The sequence below is a fragment of the Rhinoderma darwinii genome, chromosome 5 (genome assembly GCF_050947455.1).
Source record: "Rhinoderma darwinii isolate aRhiDar2 chromosome 5, aRhiDar2.hap1, whole genome shotgun sequence".
Taxonomy (NCBI): Eukaryota; Metazoa; Chordata; class Amphibia; order Anura; family Rhinodermatidae; genus Rhinoderma; species Rhinoderma darwinii.
Window position 1 is genome coordinate 241,135,275 of NC_134691.1, and position 16,975 is coordinate 241,152,249.

Below are 16,975 nucleotides of genomic sequence, written 5' to 3' on the forward strand. Positions count from 1 at the left end.
GGGAAGGAGCACTATTTGGCTTTTGGAGCTCAAGTTTTGCTGGAATGGTTTTTGGGTGCCATGTCACATTTGCAAAGCCCCTGCGGGACCAAATCAGTGGAAACCACACAAAGTGACCCCATTTGGGAAACTATAGCCATGAAGGAATTTATCGAGGGGTATAGTGAGCATTTGGACCCCACAGGTTATTTGATGAATTTACTGGAATTAGGCTGTGAAAATGAAAATCTACGTTTTTTCCTAATAAAATGTGGGTTTAACACAGATTTCTCAATTTTTACGATAGATAAAGGGGAAAAAAGCACCCCAAAATTTGTAATGTGAATTCTTCTGCGCACAGCAATACCCCATATGTGGTGATAAACTGCTGTTTGGACCCACGGCAAGGCTTAGAAGCGAAGGAGCACCATTTGGCTTTTGGAGCTCAAATTTTGCTGGACCAAATCAGTGAAAACCACCCAAAAGTGACTCCATTTGAGAAACTACACCCCTGAAGAAGTTTATTGAGGGATATAGTGAGCATTTTGACCCCACCACTTTTTTGCTGAATTTAGTATTCTGTGAATTTTAAAATGTATTTTTTTCTGATAAAATGTAGAAATGTTAAATTTTTACAAGAAAAAAAAGGAGAAAAAGCAACCCAACATGTGGTAATAAACTGATGTTTGGACACAGGGCAGGGCTCAGAAGGGAAGAAGCACCATTTTGCTTTTGAAGCTCAAGTTTTGCTGGAATGGTTTTTGGGTGCCATTTCGCATTTACAAAGCCCCTGAGGGACCAAAACAGTGGAAACCCCTAAAAAGTGACCTCATTTGGGAAACAAAAGCATTCAAGGAATTTATCAAGGGGTATAGTGAGCATCTAGACCCCACAGTTTTTTTACGGAATTTAGTGGATTAAGGCCTCATGCACACGACCGTAGCCATGTGCACGGCCGTGATTTCCGGGTCGGCTGGCAACGGACTGCCAGTCGCGAGCCGCCCACAAATCGCTGGCCGTGCACATGGCCGCGGCCATTATTTTCAATGAGCCCGGAGCGCAGAACACGCCCGTAATAAGGCTTGCCCGTTCTTTCTGCGGTCCGGGCTCCGGGGCCATACACGGACCGTGAAAACCACGGTCGTGTGCACGGCCCCATAGGAATGAATGGGGCCGCAATTCTCCCATGGATTTTCAGGGGAATTGCTGCCGCAAAAGCACGTTCCTGTGCATGGGGCCGTAGGCCGTGAAAATAAATATCAACGTTTTTTCCACTAAAATGTTGAAAGGGTTAAATGAGAAAAAGCACCCAACATTTGTAAATCAATCTCTCTTGAGTACAGATACACAGCAGGACTCAGAACGGTAGGAGCGCTACTTGGCATGCAGATTTTGCTGGGATGGTTTTTGGGTGCCATGTCGCATTTGCAAAACCCCTGTAGGACCAAATCAGTGAAAACTCCCAAAAAGTGACCCCATTTTGGAAACTACATCCCTGAAGGAATTTATGGAGGGGTATAGTGAGCATTTTTACCCCATAGGCTTTTTGCTGAGTTTAGTGGAATTATACGTTGAATTTGAAAATTACATTTTTTCTAATAAAGCTTGGAAATGTTACATTTTTACAAGGACTAAAGGAGAAAAATCACCCCAACATTTGAAAAGCAATTTCTCCCGATTACGGCAAAATCAATTTCTCCCGATTATGGGGTCATAAACTGCTGTTTGGACACACGGCCGGGCTCAAAAATGCAGGAGTGCTATTCGGCATGCAGATTTTGCTGGATTGGTTTTTGGGTGCCATGTCGCATTTGCATAACCCTGAGGTACCAGAGTATAGTGGAAGCCCACAATAAGTTACCCCTTTTTAGAAACGACACCCCTCAAGGCATTTATCATTTGCCTGAACATATGAGAGGGCTCAGAAGTGAAGAGCACCATGCGCATTTGATGTCTATTTTGGTCATTTTCACAGCATTGACCCATAATTACAGAGCCCTGAGGTCAAATATTAAAACAACCCCAAGTAGTGACCCCTATTTGGTAAACTACACCCCTTAAGGCATTTTAAGGGGTGTTGTGAGCATTTTGTCCCCTCACGTGTTTTTTCATTATAAATGAATGCGCAGCGGATGGTGCAAAGTGAAAATTTTAATTTTCCACTGATATGCCATTTTAGTGCACACTATGTTGTGCCCAGTTTGTGCCACTGAAGACGAAGACCTCATAAAATATTAATCAGGTTCTCCTGGGTATGGCGATGCCATATCTGTGGACGTAAACTGCTGTTTAGGCACGCTGCAGGGCTCAGAAGGGAGGTAGCACCATTTGGCTTTTGGAGAGCAGATTTAGCTTGGCAGTTGTTCTGTTTGGGGTTTAACTGGTATGTCAGTTTATAATGTGTGGGCATATATAAGCTGTGCGGAGTACATCAGGGCATAATAAGAGGGTATAATAATGCGGTAAAGAAATAATAATTCATAGATATGGGGCTGGTGTCGCACTGATAAATGGTACCCGACCTTATCTGCTTTTGGAATGATCTGCTTATTTGGTGTTGTCATATTCTGAGAGCCAGAACTTTTTATTTTTTCACCAACAGAGCTGTGTGAGGGCTTACTTGTTGCGGGACAATCTGTAGTTTGGTACCATTTCGGTGTACACGTGATTTTTTGATCACTGTTTAAAAAAAAAAAATTGTCAAGCAAGGTGACCAAAAACCAGCAATTCTGACAATGTTTTTTATTATTTCTTTACCGTTTTCACTATAGGCTATAATTGACAATTTTACTTTATTCTGCTGGTCGATACGATTACGGCGATACCAAATGTATATATTTTTTTACGTTTTGCAGCGTTTGCACAATAAAATCACTTTTTGAAAAAAATAAAAATTTTTTTTTGTCACCATATTCTGTGAGCCAACTTTTTTTTCTTTTTTTAGTCACAAAAGCTGTGTAAGGGCTTGTTTTTTGCGGGACCGGTTGTAGTTTTTATTGGTACTGTTTTGGGGTACATGCGACTATTTGATCCCTTTTTATTTCATGTTTTGAGAGGGGTGGTGATAAAACAAATAGCAAATATGGCATTGATTTGTATTTATTTTTTTGTGTTGTTCACCATGCGTGAAAAATAACATTAAAGTTTTATAGTTTAGGTCGTTACGGATGTGGCGATACCAAATATGTGTACTCTTTTAATGTTTAATTTTTTTCACTTATCATAGGAAAAAAAGTGGTTATCGTTTTTATTAACTTGAAACTTTTATTTTTACACTTTTATTCAACTTTTTAATTAACTTTTTTTTTTGTCCCACTAGGGGACTTGAGGGCCTACACCTCTGATCTTTACTCTAATGCATTGCGCTACCCACGTAGTGCAATGCATTAGAGCTGTCAGTCATTCACTGACAGCAAGGGAATAAGGTCCCGTCTCTGGGCGGGGCCTAATAGGCTTTCGTACGTGGCAGACCAGGAGGCCATTGTTAGGCCTCCAGTAGCCATAGCAACGATTGGCATCCTCACTATCACATCACATCGATGCCGATCGCTACAAACCACTAAGATGCTGCGATCGCTTTTGATTGCAGCATCTAAGGGGTTAATGGCAGGGATCAGAGCTAGCTCCATTCCCTGCCATTACAGTAGGGTGTCAGCTGTAATATACTTCTGAGCTTGCGCCATCTTCCGTTTGCAACCAGAAGCCTTTTAGGCCCCGCCTCCAGGAGGGACCTGGCTGGTTTCCGTACTTGGTGGACAGGAGGCCATTGTGGGGTTCCGATCTGCTAGTGAACACCATGGATGCAGCGCGCGCTTTTGAGTACTGCATATAAAGGGATTAATCGGAAGGATCGGAGGCTAGCTCTGGTTCTGGCCATGCAGCAGGGTGTCAGCTGTAATATACAGCTGACAACCGCTGGTGATGGTGCGGACTCAGCTTCTGAGCCCGCATAAGCAAAACAACATACCAGTACGTTGTGTTGCGTTAAATATGTAACGACAACAATGTACTAGTATGATGATGTCGTTAAGATGTTAAGAACACATATTCTATTCTTCTGGTGTGGGAACGCCTGTAATTACCTCTGATAAAGAGATAATTGCTTTTATAAATCTATTGTGACTTAACCACACCTAAGATTGAAGTCTCTAAATCAACCAACTTGGGATTGGTTGTTTTTATCTAAGATATCAATGCAACCCTCACAAATTAACCAAAAAGGTAAAATATGTGACCAAATTGAGTCTAATCAATTGAGGACCCTTTTGACGATGCTATGATCTAACACAAATAATGCAAATTGAGTAATTTCTGTGTAAACAAAAAGCTAGATTCATTGTAAAGTCCATTTCCAAAGATACTTTGGTAAAAAAACAAAACAAAAAAAAACCTAAAGAAGCTCCTGTATCTTGTGGCAAAAGATAAATCATTTTGGGTATGTTAACGCGGCTTATTTTCGGATGTTTTCCGGGCCGTAAACGGCCGAAAAACCGAGAGCAGAATGCCTCCAAACATCTGCTCATTGATTTCAATGGGAAAAACTGTGTTCTGTTCCGACGGGGCAGAAAAAAAATGCCTGCGGGAAAAAAGTACATGTCACTTCTTGAGCTGTTTTTGGAGCCGTTTTTCATTGACTCTATAGAAAAACAGCTCCAAAAACAGCCGTAAAAAACGACGCGAGTTGCCTAAAAAAATGGCTGAAAGTCAGGAGCTGTCTTCCCTTGAAAACAGCTCTGTATTTTCAGACGTTTTTTGTTAAGCATGTGAACATACCCTTTCTTATTTATGTAGTTGTCCTGATACAGATAGTACATATTGTTTACATTACTCTCTTTTTCTCAACCTGTTATAAAGATATTAAGGTGACTGGCATGATCACAATCTACAGAATGGGAAATAATATCAACATTGGTTTAAAAGTTTTATTTAATTTAGAATCAGTCATAAAAAGGGAAGATAAGCAATTTACTTACATGATAATTTTGGTGAGGTTGCACCACTGGTTTGGTTCCACAGTCATCATGAGTGTTTCGAATAGTTCGCCACATTTAGGCAAAGACTCTATCACAATTGTTTCATTGCAGTTATGTATAGGGTGTCCTAGTCCACCTATACAATGTCAGAAAAGAGAAACATTATTCAGAAACACTTGGACTATTATCAGTCCAGCTATACAACATATATTTAAAAAAAGATATAGACAGATACTTGAAATAGACATCAAGTAATCAGTTAATTTTCAGCACCCCCCACCCCTGATATGACCTCTCAATAGGATAGGTTATAAAGCAATGTATGTCCAATTTTAGTCCATTCGCCAATGAAGAATAGTGCGCACATGTATATGTATCACATTGTATTCATGTATTCATTAAAATTAATGGGCGATACAGAAACTGCAGAATGACACTTATTTGATTCTTTTTTTTTAACTGTTTGTAATCTAGTATTTTAAGTTGATTTTTAGTATGTAAACCAGATGTACTAATAATTAAATAATTGAACTGAAACAAGGTAAAATATAAATTTCAACCTTTCTAACCTTTCTTAGAAACAGCAAACTATTTTTAGTGTGCAATAAGATTTCTTTTTTTATAATTGAATACTCATCCCACATTTGAAATTACCTTTACCAAATAAGTTTTCTCATTTACACTCACCACATACTGTACACCTAAAGACTATGAAACACCCAATGTTTCTATGCTTTTATGGGTCCTATTAGTCTTAAATACTATTTTTGCAATTTTCTCATAAATTAAGCAATAAATTGGAATCTCCCCAATTAATTTTTTTTTCCAGTATACCGAAATTTACAACAAGGCTGCAGTACCTCGGTTGTTAGTGTTGTTACACATATTAAGGATTACTAAAATTATTCCAATAATGATTACAGATAGGATATTACTCCATGAGCTAACCATTCCAATTCCACAATTTTTTTTATTACTCCACACCAAAATTGCAAATAATGTATATATGCATGTATATATATATATATATATATATATCAGTGTTTCTGTATAGCTTATGATGTATATTGTCAAATTGATACAATGAGCAATGCTGAAATGTTTGCAAAAATTGAAAACATCGCTCAAATTGCACTTTGATGTATGTTATGATTTGTAAGGGGGGCCGATTTAGATAACATTTATTTTGAAAAGTTTCAGTGATTTATGCACATTATTAACAACCCTTTCACGACTGCTATATGGCTATATACATTCCAATTGCCGATGCCCCATGCAGTTGTCACGTATATAAACGTTGGCAGTCTGGAACGGCAGTGCTGCTTCAGTGTAAGCAGAGCTGCACTCTCATGTCTGCTTTGAGAGCCCCGGGAATACATCCCCCACTGTAGATACCACCACACGCAACCCCCTGTAGATAGCGCAAAAACCCCTGTAGATAGGGCCACCTAAGTTCCCTCTAGGAGCGTAATCCGCGGCTGTCTCTCCACCCCCCTGTAGATAGAACCCCCTCCTTAGATAGCAATCCCCCCAGTGTAGATAGCAGCGCACCCCACCTCCTGTAAATACCGCCACCTAAGCTCCCTCTAGCAGTGGAATCCTTGGTCAGATAAATCTGGCCTGGGATTCCACTACTAGAGAGGGCCCCTGATTTCACTGTCACTATCTGCTGGGGGCGGCACTATCTACAGTGGGGTGGCACTATCTACATCGACACTATCTACAGTGGGAAGTGGGGCACTATGTGGGCACTATCTACAGTGGGAACTGTGGCACTATTTACAGCACGCACTATCTATGTGGGCACTAGCACTATCTACAATGGGCAATGTGGCACTATCTACAGTGGTATTGCATCACTATCTATATGGGCACTGTGGTGTTTTAAAGTGGCTGTGTAAAGGATTTACCAGACACAGCTTCTGTGTCGACGCCCGTGATTAATCAGTAGGCATCTACTCCTAGGTCTGATAGAGTGACTCGATCTGCTAACACTCAGGCTGCCAGGCTGAGGAGTGGGAGAACCTATCACAGCCTGGCCAGACGGAGCTAGCTCCCGCCCTCTGTCTATTTATGCCTTCGTTTCCTGCTTTTCCTTTGCTTGTGATTCTGTCTGGTTTCCTGGCTCTGCTGTTCCTGCTTGTACTATTGACCTCTGCTTCAATTTGACCCTGGCTTTACTGACTACACTCCTGCTCTGCGTTTGGTACCTCGTACACTCCTGGTTTGACTCGGCTCGTTCACTACTCTTGTTGCTCACGGTGTTGCCGTGGTCAACTGTCCCATTTCCCTTAGCTTCTGTGTACCCTCGTCTGTTTGTCTGTCATGCACTTATTGAGCGTAGGGACCGTCGCCCAGTTGTACGCCGTCACCTAGGACGGGCCGTGCAAGTAGGGAGGGACTGAGTGGCGGGTAGATTAGGGCTCACCTGTCTGTCTCCCTTCCCCCACACTACATAATCACAGCTCATATACCTTTTCTACCATGGTTCCTACACTACTATGGACCCCCTTGAGGCCCTGGCTCAGCAAATGCAGGGTCTCTCCCTACAGGTCCAAGCCCTGGCTCAGAGGAGCAACCAGCATGATGCTACTCAGGAGGTGCCCCACTCCTCAGGTTCTGAGAGCCAGCGAGTGGGTATAATTATGTCCCGGCTGCAGGACGGCCCCCAAGAATGGGCCTTCACTTTGGCTCCTGACACCCCTGAACTTTCCTCTGTTGACCTTTTTTTTTCTGCTCTCGGGTTTATCTATAACGAGACTGACAAGATTGCCTTTGCCGAGAGTCAGCTGGTGACCTTACGTCAGGGTAAGAGACCCGTTGAGGAGTACTGTTCTGACTTTAGGAAGTGGTGTGTAGCTTCTCGGTGGAAAAACCCTGCCTTGAGGTGCCAGTTTAGATTGGGTCTGTCGAACGCCCTGAAAGACCTGTTAGTTAGCTATCCCTCTTCTGACTCTCTTGATCAAGTTATGACTTTAGCGGTACGTCTGGACCGACGTCTCAGGGAACGACGACTTGAACGTTTTTGTGCCTTCTCCTCTGGCTCCACTATGATGGCTCCCGAGGTTTCGTTGCTTCGTTCTTCCACGAAAAACTCGGATGAACCAATGCAACTCGGGGCCTCCGTATCCCCCCAACAACGTAGAGAGCTCCGCAGGAAGAATTGTCTCTGCTTCTACTGTGGGGATGACAAGCATCAAGTGAACGACTGTCCTAGGCGTAAGAATACTCCAGCCGGAAAACTTCAGCGCCTAAGTAACCATCGGGGAGGTCGCTTTGGCGCACAGGTATTTCCCGTAAATATGAAAATGAATAAGATCTTGCTTCCCTTTCAGGTCTCTCTTGAGGGTAGGTCTGCCACCAGCAGTGCCTTCGTGGATTTAGGGTCTTCTGCTAATATTATGTCTGTGGAATTTGCTATATCTCTAGCTATGCCATTGATTGATTTGCCTAAACCTGTCCCGGTAGTGGGTATCGACTCCACTCCACTTGCTAATGGTTATTTTACACAGCATACGCCTGTTTATGAACTCATTATTGGCTCCATTCATTTGGAGCAGTGCTCTGTACTGGTGATGCAGGGATTATCGTCCGATTTGGTTTTAGGCCTTCCCTGATTGCAGATGCATAATCCCACGTTTAACTGGAATACTGGGGATCTTACCAAATGGCGTAATGAATGCATGACATCCTGTTTTTCTGTTAATTTTATTTCTCTCCCTGAGGAGGTGAACACTCTACCTGGGTTTATTCAGGACTTCCCTGATGTTTTTTTCTAAAAAGGCCTCTGAAGTGTTACCTCCTCATAGAGAATACGATTGCGCAATCAATTTGGTACCAGGAGCTAAGCTCCCTAAGGGTAAGATTTTTAATCTCTCTTGTCCCGAACATGAGGCCATAAGAGAATATATCCAGGAAAGCCTGGCCAAGGGTTACTTTCGCCCCTCTACTTCTCCGGTAGGTTCTGGCTTCTTCTTAGTAGGGAAGAAGGATGGTGGTCTTAGGCCGTGCATCGATTACCGAAACTTGAATTAGGTCACTGTAAGGAACCAGTATCCACTTCCTTTGATTCCTGATCTCTTCAATCATGTTCAGGGGGCCCAATGGTTCTCTAAGTTTGATCTTCGGCTGGTTTATAACCTTATCCGAATCAGAGAAGGGGATGAGTGGAAGACTGCGTTTAACACGCCCGAAGGTCATTTTGAATACCTCGTCATGCCCTTTGGGTTGTGTAATGCTCCCGCAGTCTTCCAAAATTTCATAAATGAGATTTTAAGAGACTACCTGGGGGTATTTCTTGTAGTGTACCTTGATGACATACTTGTGTTTTCCAAGGACTGGTCCTCCCACATTGAGCATGTCAGGAAGGTGCTCCAGCCCCTTCGGGAAAACAAACTCTTTGCTAAATCCGAAAAATTTGTGTTTGGGGTGCAGGAGATACTTTTTTTGGGTCAAATCCTCACTCCTAATAAATTCCTCATGGACCCTGCCAAGGTTCAGGCTGTGGCTGAATGGGTCCAACCTGCCTCCCTGAAGGCGTCACAGTGCTTCCTGGGGTTTGCTAATTATTACAGGAGATTTATTGCTAACTTCTCGGTCATCGCTAAGCCTCTTACGGATTTTACTCGCAAGGGTGCTGATCTCCTCCACTGGCCTCCGGAGGCGGTCCAGGCTTTTGAGATCCTTAAGAAGTGCTTTATCTCTGCCCCAGTGCTGATTCAGCCTAACCAAATGGAGCCATTGATCGTGGAGGTTGACGCCTCCGAGATGGGAGTGGGTGCTGTCTTGTCCCAGGGTACCAGGTCCCTCACCCATCTCCGTCCCTGTGCCTACTTCTCCAGGAAGTTCTCGCCCACTGAGAGTAACTATGACGTGGGCAACCGCGAACTTTTGGCCATCAAATGAGCATTTGAAGAGTGGCGCCACTTCTTGGAGGGGGCTAGGCACCAGGTAACTGTCCTTACCGACCACAAGAATCTGGTTTTCCTAGAATCTTCCCGGAGGCTAAACCCGAGACAAGCTCGATGGGTGTTGTTTTTTACTAGATTCAACTTTGAGGTCATTTATAGGGCTGGGTCTAAAAATATTAAAGCTAATGCACTGTCGCGTATCTTCATGGCCAGCCCTCCTTCAGAGGAAGATCCTGCTTGTTTTTTTCCCCCAGGTATAATCATATCCTCTATTGATTCTGACTTAGTCTCCGAAATTGCGGCTGATCAAGGTTCAGCTCCCGGGAAACGTCCTGAGAACAAGCTGTTTGTTCCCCTGCAATTCCGGCTAAGGGTACTCAGGGAAAATCATGACTCTGCACTATCTGGCCATCCAGGCATCCTGGGTACCAAGCACCTCATTGCTAGAAACTATTGGTGGCCTGGGTTGCCTAAAGACGATAAGGCCTTGCGAAGTTTGTGCTAGGTCCAAGACTCCCAGGTCCCGACCAGCGCGCATACTATGTTCTTTGCCCATTCCCCAGAGACCTTGGACCCATATCTCCATGGATTTTATCACCGATCTGCCTCCATCTCAAGGCAAGTCGGTCGTGTGGGTTGTAGTAGACCGCTTCAGTAAGATGTGCCACTTTGTGCCCCTCAAGAAGCTACCCAATGCCAAGACGTTAGCTACCTTGTTTGTCAAACACATCCTGCGTCTCCATGGGGTTCCTGTCAATATTGTTTCTGACAGAGGGGTACAATTTGTTTCATTGTTTTGGAGAGCTTTCTGTAAAAAGTTTGGAGATTGATCTGTCCTTCTCCTTGGCCTTCCATCCTGAAACTAATGGACAAACTGAGAGGACTAATCAGTCTCTAGAACAATATTTAAGGTGTTTTATCAACGACTGTCAATATGATTGGGTCTCCTTCATTCCCCTCGCCGAATTTTCCCTTAATAACCGGGTCAGTAACTCGTCAGGGGTCTCCCCCTTTTTCTGTAATTTTGGTTTTAATCCACGGTTCTCCTCCGTTTCACTTGGTAGTTCCAACAATCCCGAGGTAGATGTAGTTCACCGGGAACTGTGCACAGTCTGGGCCCAGGTTCAGAAGAACCTAGAGGCGTCCCAGAGCATACAAAAGACAGGCAGATAGAAGACGTTCTGCTAACCCCTTGTTTGTGGTCGTGGATCTGGTGTGGCCATCTTCAAAAAATGTACGTCTTAAAGTTCCGTCCAAAAAATGTGCTCCCCGGTATATAGGGCCGTACAAGGTCATTGAGGTCCTTAACCCTGTCTCCTTCCGGCTGGAGTTACCCCCGTCTTTTCAAATACATGACGTGTTTCATGCCTCCCTCCTCAAATGCTTCTCCCCATCCTTGGCTACCTCGAGGAAACCTCCGGTCCCTGTTCTCACCAATGAAGTGGTAGAATTCGAGGTGGCCAAGATTGTGGATAGCAGGATGGTCCAAGGCTCCCTCCAGTACCTGGTCCATTGGAGAGGATACGGGCCTGAGGAGAGGACTTGGGTACCCGCCCGGGATGTTCACGCTGGGGTTTTGCTCAGGAGGTTCCATCTTCGGTTCCCCAATAAGCCAGGTCCACCTAGGAAGGGTCCAGTGGCCCCTCATAAAAGGGGGGGTACTGTAAAGGATTTACCAGACACAGCTTCGGTTTCGACACCCGTGATTAATCAGTCTGCATCTGCTCCTAGGTCTGATAGAGTGACTCGATCTGCTACTACTCAGGCTGCCAGGCTGAGGAGTGGGAGGACCTATCACAGCCTGGCCAGACGGAGCTAGCTCCCGCCCTCGGTCTATTTATGCCTTCGTTTCCTGCTTTTCCTTTGCTTGTGATTCTGTCTGGTTTCTTGGCTCTGCTGTTCCTGCTTGTACTATTGACCTCTGCTTCAATTTGACCCTGGCTTTACTGACTACTCTCCTGCTCTGCGTTTGGTACCTCGTACACTCCTGGTTTGACTCGGCTCGTTCACTACTCTTGTTGCTCACGGTGTTGCCGTGGTCAACTGTCCCATTTCCCTTAGCTTCTGTGTACCCTCGTCTGTTTGTCTGTCATGCACTTATTGAGCGTAGGGACCGTCACCCAGTTGTACGCCGTCACCTAGGATGGGCCGTGCAAGTAGGGAGGGACTGAGTGGCGTATGATTAGGGCTCACCTGTCTGTCTCCCTACCCCGCCACTACAAGCTGGGCCAAAAAAACCCTAACAAATAAAAATAATCAATTTTTTTAACGTCCATGAAAAACAGATGGAAAATGGCGGATAAAAACGGTCAGACGGCCGGGAAATGGATTCAAATTTTGAGACGCATTGATGCAAAACAGCCATGAAAAACTGACAGCTGATCCGTTGATAACTGCCTTTGTGTGAATAAAGCCTTATAGCCCTCTTTACTCTCCTCTCACAGCGATCCAGGGTGACGGAGAGAGAAGAAAACCAATTGTTACAGAGCTCCAACAAAGTATATATATATTTACATATAATATATATATATATATATATATATATATATATATATATATATACGTATATAAATTTAAAAAAAAAAAAAAAAAACACCGACAAAGGCCATACTTACAAATGGACACAGCCAGGCCAGAAATGCTGATGAAAGGGCGAGCAGGTGCTTTAAATAATAATAGCCACTCCCACTAGTCTTGAGGGGAGTGGTGTGTGGTGCATGGGATGTGTAGTAAGAAATAATAAATGAATAGTGTGTGTGCAGGTGTAATACTATAAGTGAGATATAGGGGGCAGTAATAAATGAAGTGCCTCAATAGAAATAAATGGATAATGGGGTGCAAGTGAGTGAAACATGGAGGGATAGTGTGTACGTCATGAGGCACAACGTGTATAGCCAGGTAGAAGCCTATTTGTGACGCCTTGATAATTCATAGAGCGGGCTACCCTGCTTGCTATGCCAAACAACAACACACCAAGCTCTCCCAGCATCAAAGACCCGGCTGTGTCCAAGAGAAGCGAATATACATAATAATGAAAAATGTAGCCTTAAAGGGGTTATCCGGCCATTTTTTATTGATGGCGTATCCTTAGGATAGGTCATCAATATCAGATCAGTGGGGGTCAGTCTCCCAGCACCCCTACCGATCAGCTGATTTGTTGGGGCCGTGGCATTAATTGCCGCAGCCTTTTTATAGTTTACAGTTATAGCACCGTACACATCCATCGCGGCTGTTCCTGGGATTGCAGTTCTCGTCTGTAATCCAAGGCACAGCCACTGCCGATATGTACAGCGCTGTGCCTGGTAAACACTGGACACAGTCAGATTATTGGCAGGACTGCCGGGAGTCAGGACTCCCACCGATCTGATACCGATGACATATCAACCACTTCCTGACCAGAGGCTTTACCCCCTTCCTGACCAGGCCCATTTGTAAGTTTTAGCAATGTGGCAATTTCAAAGTGCATTTTTTTATATTTCCTCTTCCAACCTACATGTATTTGGTCTTGTTTTTTTTAGAACATATTGGACTTCCATATTTTGTAAAAAAGTAATAGATGTATTTTACTTTTTAAAAAATGTAAAAGGAAAAAGGGGAAATAAAAATAAATAAATATGTGAATTTAGATTATGTTTTTTGACATCTAGTGCATGGCACTGGGTAAACACACCTGAATACATATTTGCCAACTTTTGCCGACTTCAGCGATACTAAATGTTCGCGCATTTCTTACACGACGGGCGCAAAGCAGAGCTTACAATGAATGGTGCGCAAAGCTGGTTCCAAAGCGATCATTGTGTATGCGACCAGTGTCACAGCCAAATTCATAGTGTAGCCCCAGCCTAAGGCCCACTGCACATGACCGTGCCCGTAATCACGGCTGCTGATTACAGGCACGGCCAGCGATGGACAGACACTCGCATTTGCGGACTGTAAAATCGGGTGCATGGTCAGTAAATAAAAACAATAGGATATATCCTTATTTTCGGGTCATTTCTATGGCCCGGACACCTTCCCGTAAACATAAGGGAAGGTGTCCAAGGGGAATAGAAATGAATGAGTCCGTACTTTGATCCGCAAATATGTTCTGTAACTGTGGATCAAAATTACAGCCGTGTTCATGGGACCTAAAACTGTACATCTATATATGATCTACACCACCGTTCAAAAGTTTGGGGTCACCCAGACAATTTTGTGTTTTCCATGAAAACTCACACTTATATTTATCAAATGAGTTGCAAAATGACTATAAAATATAGTCAAGACATTGACAAGGTTAGAAATAATGATTTTTATTTCAAATAATAATTTTCTCCTTCAAACTTTGCTTTCGTCAAAGAATTCTCCATTTGCAGCAATTACAGCATTGCAGACCTTTGGCATTCTAGCTGTTAATTTGCTGAGGTAATCGGGAGAAATTTCACCCCATGCTTCCAGAAGGCACTCCCACAAGTTGGATTGGCTTGATGGGCACTTCTTGCGTACCATACGGTCAAGCTGCTCCCACAACAGCTCTATGGGGTTGAGATCTGGTGACTGCGCTGGCCACTCCATTACAGATAGAATACCAGCTGCCTGCTTCTTCCCTAAATAGTTCTTGCATAATTTGGAGGTGTGCTTTGGGTCATTGTCCTGTTGTAGGATGAAATTGGCTCCAAACAAGCGCTGTCCACAGGGTATGGCATGGCGTTGCAAAATGGAGTGATAGCCTTCCTTATTCAAAATCCCTTTTACTTTGTACAAATCTCCCACTTTACCAGCACCAAAGCAACCCCAGACCATCACTTTACCTCCACCATGCTTGACAGATGGTGTCAGGCACTCTTCCAGCATCTTTTCAGTTGTTCTGCGTCTCACAAATGTTCTTCTGTGTGATCCAAACACCTCAAACTTTGATTCGTCTGTCCATAACACTTGGGACAGTGGGAGATTTGTACAAGGTAAAAGGGATTTTGAATAAGGAAGGCTATCACTCCATTTTGCAACGCCATGCCATACCCTGTGGACAGCGCTTGATTGGAGCCAATTTCATCCTACAACAGGACAATGACCCAAAGCACACCTCCAAATTATGCAAGAACTATTTAGGGAAGAAGCAGGCAGCTGGTATTCTATCTGTAATGGAGTGGCCAGCGCAGTCACCAGATCTCAACCCCATGGAGCTGTTGTGGGAGCAGCTTGACTGTATGGTACGCAAGAAGTGCCCATCAAGCCAATCCAACTTGTGGGAGGGCCTTCTGGAAGCATGGGGTGAAATTTCTCCCGATTACCTCAGCAAATTAACAGCTAGAATGCCAAAGGTTATTATTTCTAACCTTGTCAATGTCTTGACTATATTTTCTAGTCATTTTGCAACTCATTTGATAAATATAAGTGTGAGTTTTCATGGAAAACACAAAATTGTCTGGGTGACCCCAAACTTTTGAACGGTAGTGTATATATATATATATATATATATATATATATATATATATCTATATTAAAGATATAGACAAAGAGATTTGTAGATAGATATAATAATAATCTTTATTTGTATGACAAAAAAATTCACAATTTAGATATATATATATATATATATATATATATATACACAGATAAAAAAAATATATTATAATCATCTATCTATCTATCTATCTATCTATCTATCTATCTATCTATCTATCTATCTATCTATCTATCTATCTATCTATCTATCTATCTATCTATCTCATATCTATCTATCTATCTATCTATCTATCTATCTATCTATCTATCTATCTATCTATCTATCTATCTATCTATCTATCTATCTATCTATCTATCTATCTATCTATCTATCTATCTATCTATCCAGGGCCGGCCTAAGGGGTGTGCGACCTGTGCCATTGCTGCGCGTGGAAGGGGGTGCTGTGCTGGCTCCCTTCCCTTGCATGTTTCAGAAGCGTCCGGGCCCAGCGACTCAGCAGCCACCTTTCCGCCCGGGCGTCGCTACCGCTGTAGCAGCCATAGCGGCTGCTAGCAGCGACACCGGGCTTGATGGTGCCCGTGCCGCCTGTCGGGATGGGGGACGGACCCCCCCCCATGGCCGGCGGTGCCGCTAGCGGCCTCTTTGGCTGCTGCAGCAGTAGCAGTGCCAGTATAGCAGAGCAGGGAGGTATCTTCCTGCTCTGCTATCTATTAGAGCCACTGTAGCTCCCTGAAGGAGCAGAATCCCTGTGTGGACGGGGATTCCGCTCTTGGATGGAGCTCTTGATGTCTCTGTCCATATATGGATAATGACATGAGGGGCCACTCCTGAAGCGGAATCCACGTCCACAGCATTACCGACTCTGTAACCGGGGATACCAGTCCAGGAGAAGCCAGTGACATCACTGTCCATAAATGGACACAGAAGACGGGCTTCTCCTGGAGTGTAATCTCCGGTCACAGCGTCGGCAATGCTGAGGACAGGGATTCCGCTTCAGGAGTTGCCCCTGATGTCACTGTCCATATATGGACAGAGATATCAAAAGGAGCCCTCGAGGAGCGGAATTCCCCTTCAGGGAGATAAAGTTGTGCTATCTACAGGAAAGGGAGGTGTTATTTACAAGGGGTCTGTGGGCTCTGTGGCACTACCTACAAAGGGCTGTGTGACACTACTTACAAGGGGGCTGTGTGGCACTACCTACAAGGGGGCTGTGTGGCACTACCTACCATGGGGCAGTGTGGCACTACCTACAAGGGGGCTGTGTGGCACTATCTACAGGTGGCTGTGTGGCACTACCTACCAGGGGGCAGTGTGGCCTACCTACAAGGGGGCTGTGTGGCACTACCTACAGGTTGCTGTTTGGCACTACCTACAAGGGGGCTGTGTGGCACTATCTACAGGGGGCTGTATGGCACTACCTACAGGGGGCTGTGTGGCACTACCTACAAGAGGGTTGTGTGGCACTACCTACAAGGGGGCTGTGTAGCTACAGGGAAAATCTGTTAGTGGCGGGCTGATGGACATTTTAGTGAGAGTGGTGGGCTGATGGTTATTTTACTGTGAGTGCGGGGCTGTATGGCACAATCCACAAGGAGGAGGTGGGGGATTATGGCACTGTCTACAGAGAGGCTGTATGGCAAAATCTACAGGGGGCACTATCTACAAGG

General features: G+C 44.1%; 1 protein-coding gene across 1 annotated transcript in view; it reads right to left on the reverse strand.

Moving 5' to 3' along the window:
• The window catches only part of RAMP3 (receptor activity modifying protein 3), a 483,921-nt gene that overhangs the window by 124,654 nt on the left and 342,292 nt on the right, over positions 1-16,975 (reverse strand). Inside the window, exon 2 of the mRNA XM_075828552.1 lies at positions 4,953-5,088. Within this exon, the coding sequence (XP_075684667.1) occupies positions 4,953-5,088 (136 nt within the window). The remainder of the gene's footprint in view (positions 1-4,952; positions 5,089-16,975) is intronic.